General features: G+C 40.3%; 1 protein-coding gene across 1 annotated transcript; it reads right to left on the reverse strand.

The window, feature by feature from the left end:
* Positions 1 to 5,001: 5,001 nt before the first annotated feature.
* LOC134449730 (meprin A subunit beta-like) lies at positions 5,002 to 12,883 on the reverse strand. Its single transcript, XM_063199839.1, has 11 exons — positions 12,872 to 12,883; positions 12,044 to 12,128; positions 10,632 to 10,752; positions 10,035 to 10,213; positions 8,425 to 8,643; positions 7,519 to 7,656; positions 6,575 to 6,799; positions 6,014 to 6,463; positions 5,695 to 5,850; positions 5,268 to 5,436; positions 5,002 to 5,095 (listed from the first exon to the last, which is right to left on the reverse strand). The coding sequence occupies exons 1-11, from the start codon at positions 12,881 to 12,883 to the stop codon at positions 5,002 to 5,004; spliced, it is 1,848 nt and encodes a 615-aa protein (XP_063055909.1).
* Positions 12,884 to 18,083: the final 5,200 nt, after the last annotated feature.

Consider the following 18,083-nt stretch of genomic DNA (forward strand, 5'->3'; position numbering starts at 1 on the left):
ATTGAGTGAGAAATGAGTACAGTGTGGTGAAAAGTAGAACAGCGGTTGTGGTTTCTAGACTTTCCAGCGAAAAGGCTTAGGGGGATTTAGAGGAGGTGCATCTTTGAAAATGTGTGCGCTTATACTGTAAGACAGTGAGGTTCACTGAGATTACAGTCGCTAAAACCTATTACTTTGTAACTTTGGTTGTTTTTGGTGAACTGTTCACACAAATGCACAACATATCACCAAATCAGCCAAACTAATAGCACAAACCTGCTTTGCATCCAGTTTACAATTTTACAACACACACTTTGTAAAATGTACCCAAACAATCCATTTGTACTGTACATACAGTAGCACTCGTTTTGCATAACTGTGAACACAACTCACTGTACCCAAACAATCCATTTGTACATACAGTAGCACTCGTTTTGCAGAACTGTGAACACAACTCACTGCTTTACATGCAATGTCCAAATGATGAACACACTCCTAGACTCCTAACCTCCCCAAAATTACATACTTTGTGTATAGAAAAACAAAGAGGTAAGAGGCAAAAAATATGTATTTTGTGTCGAGTGTAAACAAACTGTGTTGGGCTTTGCAATGAATCTACCAGTACACAGTTTTGCTTATTTGGTGTGATGTTGTATTAGAGCTCTGCAAGATCAGCCATTGTTACAAAAAAATGAGCTTCAGCGATTAAAAAAAAGCTTGTGACCTTCTGTCCTTCTAGGACAAGAGTAGTAGATATATGCTCAAAACGTTAGGCATACATTTTTTTTTAAAATAGCCATTTAAATGGCAAACAAATCTGCTAGAACACTGCCGTTTTTTCATGGAGGTGATTTTAAAAAGGCCAGTTCCATTCTAAAAGACAAATAACACCCAGGCCATTACCCGTTTGAACAGGTGCCATATGGCAGTAGGTACAGGTCCATGAAAACCAGGACAAATAGAGTGAAAAACAGCTTTTACCCAGTCATTACTGCACTAAATCAGGGGTCAGGAACCTTTTTGGTGGAGAGAGCCATAAACGCCAATTTTTTTACAAGAATTTTTAATGAGAGCCATACCATTTTAAACAAATGAATACAATGAAAAGCATGTATTTCAATTAAGCCCAACAATTTTATAGTGTACTGTCAAGTCATTGATAACAGGTAAATATAGGATTGTCAACCGTCAACCTCATCATGGCGAAGGTCTGGGAGTCCTCTCCCCGAAAAATGTGTATTTCTTAGATGTAATTTCCTGCATTTTAACACATTTTAACCTCCTGTGTCCCGTATCAACTCAATATGGAACCCATACCTTTATTCATAAATAAAGGACTATTCCTTGTTTCTTGGGATGGTTGGAAACCCTATGTAAGTAAGAGCCATATACAGTTCCCAGTTCCAGTAAAAGTAAAAGTCCAACACCAGAAACTTCTCTGTGTAAAACCTGATTAGACCTGTGTACTTGTCTTATGATCAGCTGACTCTGTGCTGGCTGGATCAAGTTTGTGGTGGGTTCTTGTCAGGTTTATAGTGTTTTTCAGTAACAACACAGCATATCTACCTCATTGGGCACAATGCAGTAAGAGCTATGTAATATGCTAGTGTTGTTCGTGCACCATACATTTACTTTTACTGTACGTTTGACACTTCTGGTTATGTATAGTTTTGTGCCTACAACATGCATGTGGATATGACTGTGATATGTGTGGGTGGGCATGTGAGGTTTGTGAAGTATATACTGGGTGTGTGGATGTGTGTGATCTGACTTCATGGTTATGTGTGTGAGATTTGTAAGTACCGGTACTTGTCTAAACTTTTATTTTAATTATTTATTGTTTCAATGAACAATGAATGCTCAATTTTGTTGTAGCCTACTTGTTACAATGACAAAATAAAAAGATATATAATTCTATATTCTGTATTCTATATAACTAATGAATTTAATTTATACATATGCATGAAATAACCTACTGAAAATAGAGGTTTAAAGAGAACTTTTCATCTCTTATTCCTTTCTTTTCCCCTTGGTTAGTGTAACAATATTATGTACTTACAGTTAGGGATAGGAATGCCAAGTGTTACATTGTCAATGTAGACAACAGATGGGGCCTGGCCCCGCTGCACACAGAGGCATGGAAATACCACAGTGTGCCTTAGTGGGTGTAACTCCTTGTCATAGTAACCATTTGGGGAACAATATGTACTTTCCAAAGTGCCCTCTTAAAATCATGTAGCCTTCTAAGGTATGATATGACACCATAAATATGTCCTAAACCCTTTTACTCAGAAAAAGTCTAAAAGGATCACTGGAGGTCAAATATTGTGCCCTAAGTGTATCTTCATTTCCATGTATGTGGATCCCTAGCTGTGGCCTGCCCATAGCTGTAGGTCCTAATGCTTACAACATTGTCTGGTGACCAAAAGGGCAGCAGGTCTGAATACCAGTCAGAGGAACACGGATGCTCTACAGTGCCTTTACATGGCTGAAGTGCCATTGAGCTTCACTTCTAATCCTAAACTACTCCAGCAACGGTAAACAATACCCTGTAGCTAAATAACTGTATGTCGACTGTATGTCCTAATGAATAAAAGTGTCCACTAATGCAATGTACTGTAGTTATGGGCCAAGTCTTGCTAGTCTTGCTCATTAATAACTTCCATCTTCATCAGAGGGTCAAAAGGTTGTTGATGCTTGCCATGCTGTAGCCCCATAATGCGCGCCGTACCTCCAGTGGCACACTGTAATAGTCATTGAAATGTAACTACCATAGCACTACAATACTATGACACATCACAGGGCCTTTAGTAATGCACCACGACTTGGTCATTACCATACTGGTAACAACAAATGTATGAAGCCGCGTCTTAAGGGGTTAAAATCAGCTGATGTTGTGGAGTTGTTACCTAATATTGACACGTTGATCACACCTTCTGCTGTTAGAGTAGTCCCCTCCTGGATTGTACTCCAAGTGTGGGAGAGCATGTACGCTCCCTCATCCCTGTTCATGGTTGCTAGGTTGCGCTTTCGGATTTCTATTACATTACATTATATTTAGCCAATGTTTTTGTCCAAAACGATTGGCTCTTTTAAAGTACAGGACATTGGCTACAGTCCCTGGAGAAGTGTGGGGTTAGGTGCCTTGCTCAAGGGCTCCTCAGCCATGGAGTGAGATAGGGAGTGGAAGGGTGGGATTCCAACCTGGAACCCTCTGCAACCTGCAACCCTCAAATCTAAAGCCCATCTACTTCTTAAAGCACTAAACCACGGCTACCCACACGGCTACCCCCGGCTATCCACCGATACCCATGGCTATAGTCCATGATATCTGTTGTTCTGTTGGTCATTTTCTGTGTGATTTTTGCATTGTCCTAGTCCATAATATGATTTTCCCATCTCTAATGAGGATGGAAGTTACACCGTCAGGTAAACGTGTCAGGTAAAGGATAAATCTTTTACACGTCTGAAACAAAAGAAAATCTTAAGACTTCATTTAACTGTTAGACATAATGAATGTAATGGGTCTGGATGGGGGTATGGGGAGGTACAACAGGCAAAAAATATAACAAAGGGTATCTTAGGGTAAGGGTATAAACACTTTATTGAAACTGACAATGACACTGCACAAAGGAACAAAGGACAGAGAAGATCACATGTTTTAGATTTCTCAGCGTGTGTGTGTGTGTGTGTGTGTGTGTGTGTGTGTGTGTGTGTGTGTGTGTGTGTGTGTGTGTGTGTGTGTGTGTGTGTGTGTGTGTGTGTGTGTGTGTGTGTGTGTGTGTGTGTGTGTGTGTGTGTGTGCCAGTGAACTTTTAAAGATACTTAGACTTCCTGTTCCATTACACACTGCAAAGGTGTCATACAGTATGTTTTGTTTGCACAGAGGAAACAATGTTTTGTGCTCTTTCAAATTTCCATTTCAAGTCAGATTCTAAAATGTGTGTGTGTGTGTGTGTGTGTGTGTGTGTGTGTGTGTGTGTGTGTGTGTGTGTGTGTGTGTGTGTGTGTGTGTGTGTGTGTGTGTGTGTGTGTGTGTGTGTGTGTGTGTGTGTGTGTGTGTGTGTGTGTGTGTGTTTGTGTGTGTGTGTGCGTGTGTGAGTGCGTGTGCGTGTGCGTGTGCATGTGCGTGCGTGCGTGCGTGTGTGTCTGTGTGTGTGTGAGTGTGTGTGTGTGTGCGTGTGTGTTTGTTTGTGCGCGAGCGTGTGTGCGAGAGCGTGTGTGTTCGTTTGTGTGCGTGCGTGTGTGTGTGTTTGCGCATAGCCTATGTGTGTGTGCAAGCATGACTAGCAGTTTTAGCACATTTCTGAGCAGCTAGATTGTTTCTTCTTGATTGTCTGCAGAGGCACAACACCGGCACAAGCATCCAAGAAAGCCCAGCACCAGTGATATTATGAGGCCAATCATTTTGATGCTGAGTTTACTAGGAGGACTGGGAAGAAGAATAAAGAATGTCACAGCATTATTAGGCCAACCCATCCAATGTTCATCAGAGCATTCGACAGTCACATGTGAGTACACGCACAAACTTTTCATTAATATACATTCACATTCATTTCAGCCAGTCATCCTCCCTGTCTTTCCTCTACTTGAAGTCAGAGTTAGTCATTAAACTAACAGGCAGATTAGAACCCTCGCTCTGATACATGTGCAGTGTGCACGTACATGTACATAGGCCTGCATATACCGTATATACTGCATAATATATGGTTTCATTTCATTTCATTGACAATCTGTCTATCGTGTGAGTGATTACATTAAGGTTCTAATGCTCTAGAACAGCATATACAGCAGTGGTTCTTAACTTTTTTTTTTCTTTACGTCCCCCTTACATGTGTCTGAGACGAGCTGCGCTCCCGCAACACAAATTTCTACTCATACATACACACTAAAACAATCTCCAGGTTAAGACCCACTGGTCTCCAGTACACTATGTTTATATGCTGTACTGTCCATACTACTGTAGTGTATCAGTGTCGCACACTGAGGTGTTGTGTTTCCTTCGAGAGGCAAATCATGTGTTTACCTGTATGGTGGGTTGTATGGTGGATTGTATGGTGGGTTGTAAGGCGGCCACTTGGGATCAGGGTAGTCAGGGTCAGGAAAGCTGCGAGACCTAATCAAGTAAAATGGACAATAAAATAACGCAAGAATAGAGGTCAAAGGTTTTAACCAGTACACAATGATATGACACATAATTGTTAGGATTAGGGAACAGCAGAAAATGAAGGGCACAAAAATGTCCACTATAATTTTGTGAGGGTTCTGTATATCTGGTAATGGTGTACTCTGTGGTGGTGGTTGTTCTCTGTGTGGTGGTTGTTGTCCGTTTTGTGGTTGTTGTCCGTTTTGTGGTTGTTGTCTGTGTGGTAGTTGCTTCGATAGTATCTTCAATCCAGGTCTGCGCTGCTACGCTAGGGCAGGGGAGGGTATCCACGGATTTCAACCTGGAGATGTCTGAAAATACGATTTAATATGAATCATGTATCTAATTAGGTAGATTGCACACATAATAAATGCAACTCTTTCCCAACATTACATTGTGGGACAGGTGGGAGGTGGGAGGTGCATCGAGCCAAGTAGAAGTACTCTACATTGCTGCCTTATTAGGAACAGTGGAATACGTTTTTTGTAAAGATTATCTACAAGTGTTGTGATAACATCAGTAAGTTTTTACGTACTTATACTTTATATAGGCTACCTCTGTACACTCACCCTTCATAGAGATGAGGAGAATGATGTCACCTCCTTTGAGGAACTCCCTGCTTCTCAGGTCTTTAGCAGACAAGAAGAAACCATAACCTTGTGCGTCATTGCCATAGGAAAAAAAGTCTTCTCGAGTTCCCCATACACGAGGGTTGTTGAAGACACCTACAATTATTAGAGAGAATGGAAAATAGTAGTTTTAATGTAGCTTTTCAGGGAAAGACTGTACACTCTCCTTCATCCATGTACATATAAATCTACAAGACATCTCTGAGCACAAGAATGGCAACTCATTGTCAAGGTGAAACAGTCAGAAGAGTGTACTCACTCCACAGGTTCACATCAGCACTTGATGTAAGGCTTCTTTGTTGAGACATGCGCTTCTGAATGTGGGATGTCTGATCCAGTAGTATGAAGGTTATCTGTCTCCATTGACAAGGCCAATTCAGTGTGTAATCATTTGCCCCTGAGACGAGGCGAACATAGACTCCAAAGAAATCCATGTTCAGCTTCAGCACTACCTGGTACCTGTACCCCTCATCAGAGTAGTATTTTGGGCTGAAGACATACGTGTTGTTGGGACTTGTCCTTAATTTCCTCTCAAAGTCCCTGACGTGCCATGTTTGATGGGGGCACTCAGTTTCTGAGAGGTTGATGTCGTCAACTGAGAAGCCCCCGCTTGAATACCATGATCGTTTGCGGCCCTCGAACTCCACCTGAAAGGTCCTAGAGGCATCCAGAGGAACATGATGAAGTTTCCACGTCCGATCAGGGGAACCTGGGGATTAAAACAAAAACAAAAAGCTCAACATACTTTTGACAACAAAGTATTGTTAAAAGGTCTTTCATAATATTTTCAGTTAATTGGGATTAGTGTGTGGAAAAATACCTTTAATTTGTCCCATGAATCTACGCTTCCCTTCAGTGTCATTCACACTGTCAAACTCTCTTATCCAGATGTTGAGCTGATCTTTCTCACTGGCAGTATGGTAGTAGAAAAACTCAAGGCACTGGACCTTGCAACTTCTTTTGGGTGTCATCTTTCTTGTGCTAAATATTGCTGTGTCTCCAGGTTTGCCTGTCTTGGTGCTGAAATGCATGAAGACACCAGTGCCTGAAAGACACCAGAGAAGGAATGAGCAACACAAATACTGACAAATAGGATGGGTGTTATTCTTAGTCAGTCTGTCTGTCCTCTAGAACAGGGGTGGGGAACCTTTTTCATTCGAGGGGCCACTTCAAATTCATCTGAGGGCCGTAAAAGTCCTCAGAGGACCGTACTATGAACACAAACCAGTATTTCTCCCTGCACTTTAGGCCTATATTGCAGGCAGACACCTTTAAAACACTCCCCAACTTCTTTAGGTCCCCTGAATATAACTTAATTATATTGCAAATGTATTTTCTAAGATTCTTTTACAAAATATGTCATATTTCATGTGAAGCTTCCTAACATTAAAATTATATTATATAAATATATATAAACGGCCCTCGAGACATATGGTTCCCCACCCCTGCTCTAGAAGGACACACTGCAGAATATCATGACAACATACTGCAGAACCTCAAGGGACTACAGGCAAGACAAGGCAAGGCAAAGCAAGTTTATTTGTATAGATACGGTAGTTAGATTTTGCATTTAATACACAGATGTAATGCAATGTGCTTCGCAAAAAGGCAGAAATTACCGTGTACTGTATAACTTGGTACATACAGTACATCTGTCCTTCCCACAAGACCAATAATTCATTGGTACACTGTCCCTTTTAAACAATAAAATAAACTCAAACCCAAACTCACGAGCATAGCACACTTCCAAAATGACTGTCTCACCCTGCTTGCCAGTGCCCAGGTAGGTGTGGTCAGAATGGGGACCGCCATCCGCTCTACGCACTCTCTTCCATCCTGATGAAAAAACCTCACGTGTGCCCTCATCAAAGTTGTAGTGCTCCAGAAAGGAGATGGAGTTTTCTGAAAATTAGTTGTGTCCATGTCAAACAGAAATGCTATAAAATACATATCGACATACATAGGGCCTATACATACATACATACATACATACATACATACATACATACATACATACATACATACATACATACATACATACATACATACATACATACATACATACATACATACATACATATATACATACATACATACATACATACATACATACATACATACATACAGTGCACATACATACGTAGTACATACATACATACATACATACATACCCAGGGGCACAACTACAGTATATGCGATGCATGCATTGCAGGGGGGGCGCCAGAGAGAGGGGGGCGCCCAAGAGAGGGCGTTGGAGGGCGCCAAGTAATTATTAAGTGTTTTTTTGGGGGGTAGGGCACCAAAATTGTTCTTGCATTCCCCCCCAGAAATGAGTAGTTGCGCCCCTGTACATACCAACCGTATCTCTTTCATTTCGTGAAGTATTCACGAAAAACATAACTTTCAATTTTCGTGGTGCATTCACGTTATTGCCCGTTTTTCGTGATTGGGCAACGAAACGCTGCCTATTCATTTGAATTGCCCGACTGCTGCCTAGCGACCCACTAGTTTGACGCCCTTTCGGTACCGTCACATGGTAATCAAGCATTTCAAACAAGCAATTTAGGGTTAGGTTTAGGGTTAAGGTTAGGGTTAAGGTTAGGGTTAGCCAGATGGCCAGTCCAGCCCTGTACACACACATGCATACACATGCACTGCACGCAAACTTACTGCAGCCATACAATTGGTTGAGCTCTTCCACATCATAAGGGCTCATGTCCAGGCGTTGACCAATCACATCTTGGTACTCAGGTTGCGTTGTGATGATTGTAGATCCATTGCCATTGGTGTAGGCATTTTTGGGGTAGTGCAAGATGGACAAGTAGTCATACGGGGTGCCCATGGTGCTGTTGGTATCATTGGTGCCAATCTCAAAGTTGTTTTCCTCTCCTTAAAAAACAACAGCAATGATAAACCAAATTGACATTTGTAAAGTGAATGCATAGGACTGAATACCCGGAGACATGACTGACTCAACACCCGAAGATGCGGCGGGCATTTTCTTCTTAAGCCCGTTGTAAGATTCTGGACAGCTAATCTGCCCTACAAAGCAAAAAGACAGTGGCCTAACTCTTCTTCAACAACAGTGGAGTAACTGTCTTTTTTAAATGAGTTACTATGATTTTAATGTCGTAATGCATTGCCTTGAGGCAACATACCCCATTTTAACTCCCAGACTGGCCAATTGGGCAGAATTGGGTCTTCATTAATTGTATATTTTATATATTGGGAGTCCTTCTCGCGTCGTGCCCCACTCCCCTTACCCGTTATATATCGAGCACAAACCCACGGCCTCTCGTGGCTTATTGCTTAAATAACACAACACAACACAACACAACACAACACAACACAACACAACACAACACAACACAACACAACATAACCTGATAGTAAACTAAGTCAGGCCTCATAACAGGGCTAAAAGATGTCTGGCACTGTGCCTAAAATGACTCTTCCCTGTGCTATAATAAATCAATGATCATAGCCATCAGCAATATTTCGGCAAGATGTGAAATACAATACAGGTAATGCATTAAGACAAAGAAGAAAGCTCACCAAGCAGCCAGTCTAAGTCATAGGGAACAGGCAGGGCATTTTCTTCTTAAGCCCGTTGTAAGATTCTGGACAGCTAATCTGCCCTACAAAGCAAAAAGACAGTGGCCTAACTCTTCTTCAACAACAGTGGAGTAACTGTATTTTTTAAATGAGTTACTATGATTTTAATGACGTAATGCATTGCCTTGAGGCAACATACCACATTCTAACTCACAGACTGGCCAATTGGGCAGAATTGGGTCTTCATTAATTGTATATTTTATGTATTGGGTGGGAGTCCTTCTCAGATGACTTTGTCCTGGGCCCGGCCAAATCTGTCAGCGGCCCTGACCAGGACAAATACTGTGAACATACTTATACTAATAATAATAATAATAATTGTATTTGTATAGCACTGTATCATACAAGGGATGCAAAGTGCTTAACAAATGAGAAAAAAAGAACACAATTGTTAGAGGTGGATTTAAAAGGAGAGGAAGAGAGGAGAGGCAGAGATAGCAGGAAGGCAGAGGAAGAAGAGATAGAAAGAGATCGTAGAGTCATATGGTCAACGTAGGTTAGGACCGGGATTCTTAGATGCGTAAGGTCCATAGTGGCTGGGTCTAGCATATATCATAGATAGCCACACAGAGATTGGGTGCTCAGATGCGGCCCCTGGTGGCATCAGGGGTGACGAAAAACTCCCTTTCGCTTGAATCATAGATGGTAGTACATATAGTACAAACCTGTTTGGATGTTTTCCCAGTTGATGGTCACATATCTGTCCCTGTCAGGTCTAGACTGCTCATGCCAGAAGCCCAGGGCATGGAGGAGCTCATGCTCCACTGTGGCAACTGTGTCACAATGGGTGCCAATGGAGAGATCCTGGGCCAAGGCAAGCTTCCTCCCGACCTCAGACCAGCATCTCAAATGTCAAAGTCAAAGGATACGTTATTGTCAAAAATCTATGTAACAAGGGTTAGCGCAGATGATTGAAATTGCATTTATCTCCAATGTACAGTTAAACTAAACATATAGTAGACATTAACAATAACCACACAAACACACACACACACACACACACACACACACACACACACACACACACACACACACACACACACACACACACACACACACACACACACACACACACACACACACTGTAAATTATGTTCACAAGTCAAGAAGGACAAATAGGAGTCTGCAAAGACCAATACTTGTGTGAGGTTTAGTATTAGGGTTAAGGACTATTTAGGCACCACGGCCCTGAGGCAGGTGAAAATGTGCAATGACATTCAGTGTCTGACAAACAAGACTGAAGAACAGTGTATATTATATACCCTATACTCCACGTCAGTTTGATGTACTGTTCATAAAGCCTACGTCTAGGCCTGAAGTCAATGCATGTCTTCAACCTCAACTGCTCAAAAGCTTGCAGGATGACTCCCTTAGCGTTGCTATCTGGAAAGACAAAGCAATTCAGAATAGAGTTATAATAGTAGAGAAGCAGAGTAGAGTACTTTTATTAATCCCGAGGGAAATTAAGGTGAATCCCACGGCAGAATTATGTTTCATCAATTGTCTTCTTCAGATTGTTTACAACAATGGACAAAACAATGGTTTGTTTCTTTATCAGCTATTAAAGACGTCTTCATGGTCTTTAAAAAACACATTTGGTGTATAATTATTTCTTCACATGCAACTTCCCCGAAAGTGTGTTCTTCAGATTATCAGTGAAATATGACAGGACTTCATTATCATTAAATTCACTGTAGTCTACTACATACAGTAGTGTAGGTCTACAATCAGGGCCGGATTAAGACGGCCTGTGGCCCCTAGGCTACAGTTGTCTGTAGGGGCCCCCAGAAGGCAAATTAGACATTGTCATAATTATGAGTTAGGAATTAAGGATAATGTGTCTAATAACTGTGATCAGCTCAACAAATGAAATGTTCAATATTGCATCATCACAATTCTGCATTTTTTTCAGTTTTGGCAAATTAGGGGCCCCCTGGCAGATGGGGGGCCCAAGGCAGCAGCCATATCCAGCCCACCCGTTAATCCAGCCCTCTCTACAATAGAAGGGTTTTGTTGCAAAAAGGTGTATCCACCATTTTTGACTTTTGCATTTTATTTTTGGAAATGACTATTCAGAGATCCTACCACGCAATGCAATGGAATTCCCAATACAAAATGTCAATTTCCCAACATTCTACAAAATGGAGATGCACCCTTAGTAAAAACAATGTTAAAATGTTTGAAAAATGTTATATATAACATCTATCTCTATGCGTTCTGGTTCTCGATTCTGATTGGCTGATAGCCATCATAAATCAGGCACAAACACACACCATTCCACATGAAGATTATGTGCGTCTGTTGGTAATGACAATATGTTGCAGTTGGGGTAGGGGGTCTGCAAGAACAACACATTTTTGCACCATCTGTGATTGGGGATGTCCGCTTCGCATCGTGCCCCACTCCCCTTACCCGTTATATATCGAGCACAAACCCACGGCCTCTCGTGGCTTATTGCTTAAATAGCATAACATAACATAATATAACATAACATAACATAATCTGATAGTAAACTAAGTCAGGCCTCATAACAGGGCTAAAAGATTTCTGGCACTGTGCCTAAAATTACTCTTCCCTGTGCTATAATAAATCAATGATCATAGCCATCAGCAATATTTCGGTAAGCTGTGAAATACAATACAGGTAATGCATTAAGACAAAGAAGAAAGCTCACCAAGCAGCCAGTCTAAGTCATAGGGAACAGGCAGGGGCCAAAGAGTGCGGTCTTTAGAGACACTGGTAGATCTTCTCTTCCTGGTCTGGGGGCCACAAAGGATATAAAGCAATATATGAAAACTAGTAACACTATATAATAATGAGTGCGTTAAAAAGGATTATAAGGACTTTGTAAATAATTAACTAATGATGAACAAAACATTAACAAATGTATTTAGGCTATTATTTAATTTATTTAGGTTTTAATAATTCTTTATAAAATATTGACAAATAATATGTCCAAGATTTCACAAACCTTTTAACAAAGTATTTTTAATTATTTACTAAAAATTGTAAATGTTTGATAAATGTGAACTATTAACATAACAATTCCCACTTATTTACAAAAATGTGTTAATGTTCTGATCATCATTAGTTAATTATTCATTAAGTCTTTAAAATGCATTTATGCATCCATAAAATATAAAAAATAAATTATAATTAAACGATAATGTTTTGTTTCCAGCACATTTCAAAGGTTTTGCAACATAAAGATTTCTTACCTTTTTGCCAGTCTAGGGAACGATGATTAACAGATTAATCAGATTAACAAACAGGAGAGAGATAGAGAGAGAAAGAGAGAGAGAGAGAGATAATTTGAACACTCCTTAAATCGCAAAAAAAATCTCACATTTTTTCTCAAACAAATCTTTTACACTTACTTGATTGATGTCTCCTTCAAATAGGTGCAACCCTGTAAGTTAACCATTTTTGTGTAAATAAATGAAGGCCTACATTTGAATGATAATGAAATTAATATGGGTGGCTTTTTAATAGGTGTATGTACCTTGAGCTCCATTTCCTCACCTTGATTTATCTTGGTAATGTCCACCTCTCCATCTATATCTATATAACAAGCAAATAACACCGCTGATGAAAACAGGCTATGAAAGATGTAAATGCAATGAGGAATTAGATTTTAAAAAAAATAAGTAATTGTATTGCCATGTGTAATTCTTCCCATACAGTACCTATGAGTCTTGGTTGAGGCTAAAGGGCAATTAGAGAGAAATGCAAATAGTTAATTTGATTGTAATTCAAGGAATTATGTTCACTAGGAGGGAGGGAAATTAAATAGCAAAATCGGAGCAAGTGTGCGGACATTCAACTGTACTTTCTTAATTCAATGAATGACAAATAATAGGCCTATAAAACAAAAAAACAAGTAAACAAGTAACTTAAATTGAACATACCCGTGGAAGTCCTGACACAGCGGTCAGGCTCAACAAAAGTAAAATAATACACTGCATTACTCCTGGACACAGAGTGAAACATTGCAAATAATTTTGTATTGTTTTGTAATGATGTTAAATTCATAATTTTCCGTCAGTTAAAATGATAGGTCTTACCACTTTGTGTTTCCACTGGTTTGCGAACGCATGAATGGGTTACATGAATGGGTTGTGTTATATAGGTCTGTGACTATGTGACGCCTTGCCTGTACAACCACTTCCTCTCTCAAAAAAGCGAACGCAAATAAACTGAGTTCACACACCACCTCAGTTTAAGAAATGAAGTGTGTTCGAAGCAGGGATGAATGAAAATAGAATTTAGTCGCCTCTCTAATACGCTTTTCTCAAAGTTTATTTACATGTCAACCATGTTTTCACTCCATTATGACATTTTCACACCAAAAACATTTCAACATTAAGAAATTAAATTTCTTTGTATGTGCATTTCAGACCATTTGAAATCACTTTTCAAACTCCCCTTGCCAATCATATTGCATCATGCAACGTATTTTTTGCATCATGCCACATCATTTTTGCATGATGCACATGGTACTGCATCCATCAACCTCGACCCCACCACAATCCTCAAACTAGACCTGTACCTCTGCTACCCTGGTTGAGAATCAAATCTGAGAAAAAAAACACATAGTAGGCCTACTATATTGGTCTGCTTTGATATCTTTCAAAATATGCATGCTTTTTAAAGATTTATTTAAGTAATACTTATTTTGTTGTATTGTCTCACTATTTGGGTCGATAAGAGTTATATATATAAGCCCTACCTGTATATATTTCCTCATAGTGTCAATTCAATACAACAAAAATGCATTCTGTCGCTAAATTTGACACAGCAGAACCAATCAACAAAATATAATGGAATAGTAGTAAGGTTACAAGGGATTTCTCGATAGATTGTCCCCAAAGGGAAATTTATTTTTGCAAAACATCAAAATTGACACAGCTCCAACATGAGGGTACAGCAAAGACATCAAGACATCACCAATACTGAACAAGCCTTGAATATACATGTGCTCTCATAGCCTGATAAACCAGACTAAATGTGGATGTCTAATTTAGTCTGGCCTCGATCCATAATACATCCGAAGATTGTTGATGAGAACAACCTTCCCTCAAAACTCTGCCCGCTTTGATTCAAAACACATCTTTGCGTTGTAATTGGTTTGCCAGATTCATGGCATTCTGGCTTCATTGAATCATTATGCGAGGCCAGACCCACCCGTAGACAAAACATTTTGCCGTCCAGCGGGTGGCGCTGGTTCACCAGGCTAGTGCTCTCAGACATTATAAGCACATCATCATCAGTCAGACACTATTTGCGCAGTCCAGAAGACTGCACACGGGGCGACTGGGGGAGGTTGTTCAATACAGAGATGGGAGAGAAAGCTCTTACTGAAATGAGCCCATCACCATCTTATGTGGAGTCCTAGTCCATCTTGCTGGGGACATTGCATGGGTTGATGGAATGGATCTGGTTTTGTAAAGAATGAGCATGAACAGTAAAGCAGACAGAGGGGGACAATGGGGTCACTTGTCCCGGACACAGGGAGAGAAGGGGCCCAGAATTGGATACTCATTACATGTATTGGGTTTGGGGCCCTTTTAGATTTCGGTCTTTGTCCCGGGCCCAGCCAAAGCTGTCAGCGGCCCTGAGCATGAAGGAGTCAAGGATGTGAAAGACTCATCTTCCACAAAACACACAAGACATCCATTATGACATCTGGCATTTTGGCATGAGGCCAACTGTATTTTCAATGGAGGTGCACATGTTGCACAGTCTCTGCAGAAACAATCTGTTATGATGGTTGAAGAACAATGTCTTTTGCAAAACCCTCAAACATATGAAAGAGCAATGGGTGTGGCTGTGTGTGTCTATTATGAGTGAGTGAATTACTGTATAATGGGGGTGGACAACCAGTAAGAGACCAAGAGCCCCATGTCTTACTGTGCTACAACAAAGAGCCACAACCGCACACAAACCTCACATGGGCACATGGACATGGGCACCAACATGGTACACAAACATCACCCATCCTTCTCACAGCACAGGCCAGCAACATCATGCACATTTTTTATTAGATTGGATTAGAATAGAATAGAATAGAATAGAATAGAATAGAATAGAATAGAATAGAATAGAATAGAATAGAATAGAATGTATTCAACTTCACTGTTTTATACAGTGTATAAAATGCTCAGCCTATTGGAAAAAGTGATAAATAGCCTACTTCCACCACTGTATCACTGTATGACTCTTCTTGCCTTAGTGCTTCTTTGTAGTACACCTACTCCCCTGCTTGTACGTATGCTCTTGAAATGTTGATATTTAACCATTTGATGCCTTTGCTCTCTATTTCTGTACATGAAACATTTCAGTGACATATCTTGAAGTGTAAAAGTCTTGATAAAAGGGCAAAATATGACAAGTAGGTACAGTAAATACAAGTCCTGCTCTAGGACAACAGAAAAACAGAAAGGCTCAATTGCAATCTCCACAAATCTTAAACAGAATCTCTCAAATATTTGACATAAACAGTTGATAAAGGTAACAGATATAATAGAGGGAAAAACAAACAGCGTTCTGTGACGGTAAAAACTTAAGGAGTGAGGGTCATGAGGGTGGGACATTCCATGGTTTTGTCGCATCATTTTCTTATGCCTATCACCACAAGACAAGAAAGAGGTCACAATAAAGTAGGCCGGTGACACAGAAGTGAGCGGTGGGTTTCACCTTAAGACCACAGGGGTTATTATAAGAGGGTTACGACCTAAAAAAAAGGAAACTGGTAGTCATGTTTAAATCCATCACACTTGTGCATTAACAACATGTTTATTGAACTTCCTCTCATAAACATCCATCTGCTGACAATAGAAATCCCTAATAAATACTTCCTCTACAGAAGTAATAGCAACTGTAGTTCTTGCTTTGGTGGTTTTCACACCGGAAATTGGATGGTTAAGACTTCATATTTCTTGACAAGCTGACGCACTTACAGGAAAATGATGTTGCATCCGCCATGTTTGCATCAAATGCTGCCGAACGATCATGTACCTTATGTATATTTATTTATGCCTTTTCTTTTGTTTACATTGTGTAGCCTACATTTTATCATAAAACATGGACACTTTTAAGTGAAAATGGCAGTTTTGTGCCTTGAGCCGCTACGTGTAAGCCTACATCTTGTATCATATGACCCCATATTTTATATGATAGGCTTGTAGATTGTTGGACTTGCACGCAACACATTTGAAAGAAATATTATCAATCTGGATAAGCATTGCTTGCATTTTGCAAGCTACTTCTCATTATTTATAGTGCCACATTACCACATGGTGGTAATCTATAAATAAATAATGAGATGTAGCTTGTGAGTGCTGACTTTTCTTCTTTATATTGCTAATGGACCCAAGCAGTATTGCATGGGTGTTATTTAAATATTTGGTACAATCATCATCTTTGTTATTATCATCATTACTAATGTGTACAGGAAGTCCCATGTTGACATGTACAGTAACACAACTGCTGTATTTCCACCCAAGGTGGCTCTAATACCTTCTTATATTTCTGCCTTCTCAGAGTCCCTGGAGGGTAGGCACCATAATACATATATAATACACTATAATACAAACGGTATTGTTGACAGTGCTGCCTCAAGTGCATATGCCATCCTCTTAGCCACGAGGTTTCGGTTGCGCGGAGGAGACAGCAAGGACAGACAATGTGGTCTAAGTAGCGGACACAATATGTTCTGCTTTCACCTTTCTGTGAATTCTGTGGGAAAAAAAACTTTGCGTGTGTGTGTGTGTGTGTGTGTGTGTGTGTGTGTGTGTGTGTGTGTGTGTGTGTGTGTGTGTGTGTGAGAGAGAGAGAGAGAGAGAGAGAGAGAGAGAGAGAGAGAGAGAGAGAGAGAGAGAGAGAGAGAGAGAGAGAGAGAGAGAGAGAGAGAGAGAGAGATATTAATTAGTACGCCAAGGGGTGTGATTTCCATGGGGCATGTGGGCATGTGGGCATGGGGCATGTGTTCACATTGCATGTGTGAGCTTGCATTTGTAGGCCTAAATCTGAATGTAAGACAGAGATTGCCATTGTTATAAGACCGTTTCATAAATTAGGCACAATATATGGACCAACATACATCCAAATGACATTTATTGTGCATACAGGGACAGTGTATGAAGCTGAAGAGAGTACAGAGTAATTCTGCTTTTGTTGGGTATTTGGGGGGGCGGTGCAAGAAAGCTATGCAGACTTTGGAAAGCATGCCCTCATTTTATTAATTCATGCATTTCTATAAATAGAGTGTGCGGTCGTTTATAGTACTGCTCAGCATTAATGGAACTCATGGAGTTTACATACGGTAGGCTATAGGCCTACAGTACATAATGTGAAATATGTCCAGAAAAAAAATAGTGAAACATTTTACTGTACATTGACTGAAATGAAGGCAAAATAAAAGAAATAATAGAAGATGTACGGCTAAATTCTCAGTTAAATCCTTGCCCGATGTCATCTTCAGTTGCCCTGCTGGATGGAAAGTCCAATTTTCATCATTGTGACGCACATGCACACCACCGTCCGTACACATACAGTGAAATTTCATTCAGTTTTCCTAACCAGGTGCAAAGGGGCAGTACTACCATTTACCAGTCAAAATGTAGGACGCGGAGAACGGGGTAGAGTAACAGATACGGTATTCACTCCCCACCTCCCTCGTACAGTAGGCCTATAGGAATCACAGTGGTAACCTT

This window comes from Engraulis encrasicolus, chromosome 5 (genome assembly GCF_034702125.1).
Source record: "Engraulis encrasicolus isolate BLACKSEA-1 chromosome 5, IST_EnEncr_1.0, whole genome shotgun sequence".
Classification (NCBI taxonomy): domain Eukaryota; kingdom Metazoa; phylum Chordata; class Actinopteri; order Clupeiformes; family Engraulidae; genus Engraulis; species Engraulis encrasicolus.

Coding starts and splice junctions, on each gene's coding strand:
- LOC134449730 (XM_063199839.1), bottom strand. Junction 10,214..10,631: donor AAACTGACGTGGAGTATAGG/GTATATAATATA, acceptor TTGACATTTGAG/ATGCTGGTCTGAGGTCGGGA. Junction 5,437..5,694: donor TCTCCTCATCTCTATGAAGG/GTGAGTGTACAG, acceptor TCGTATTTTCAG/ACATCTCCAGGTTGAAATCC.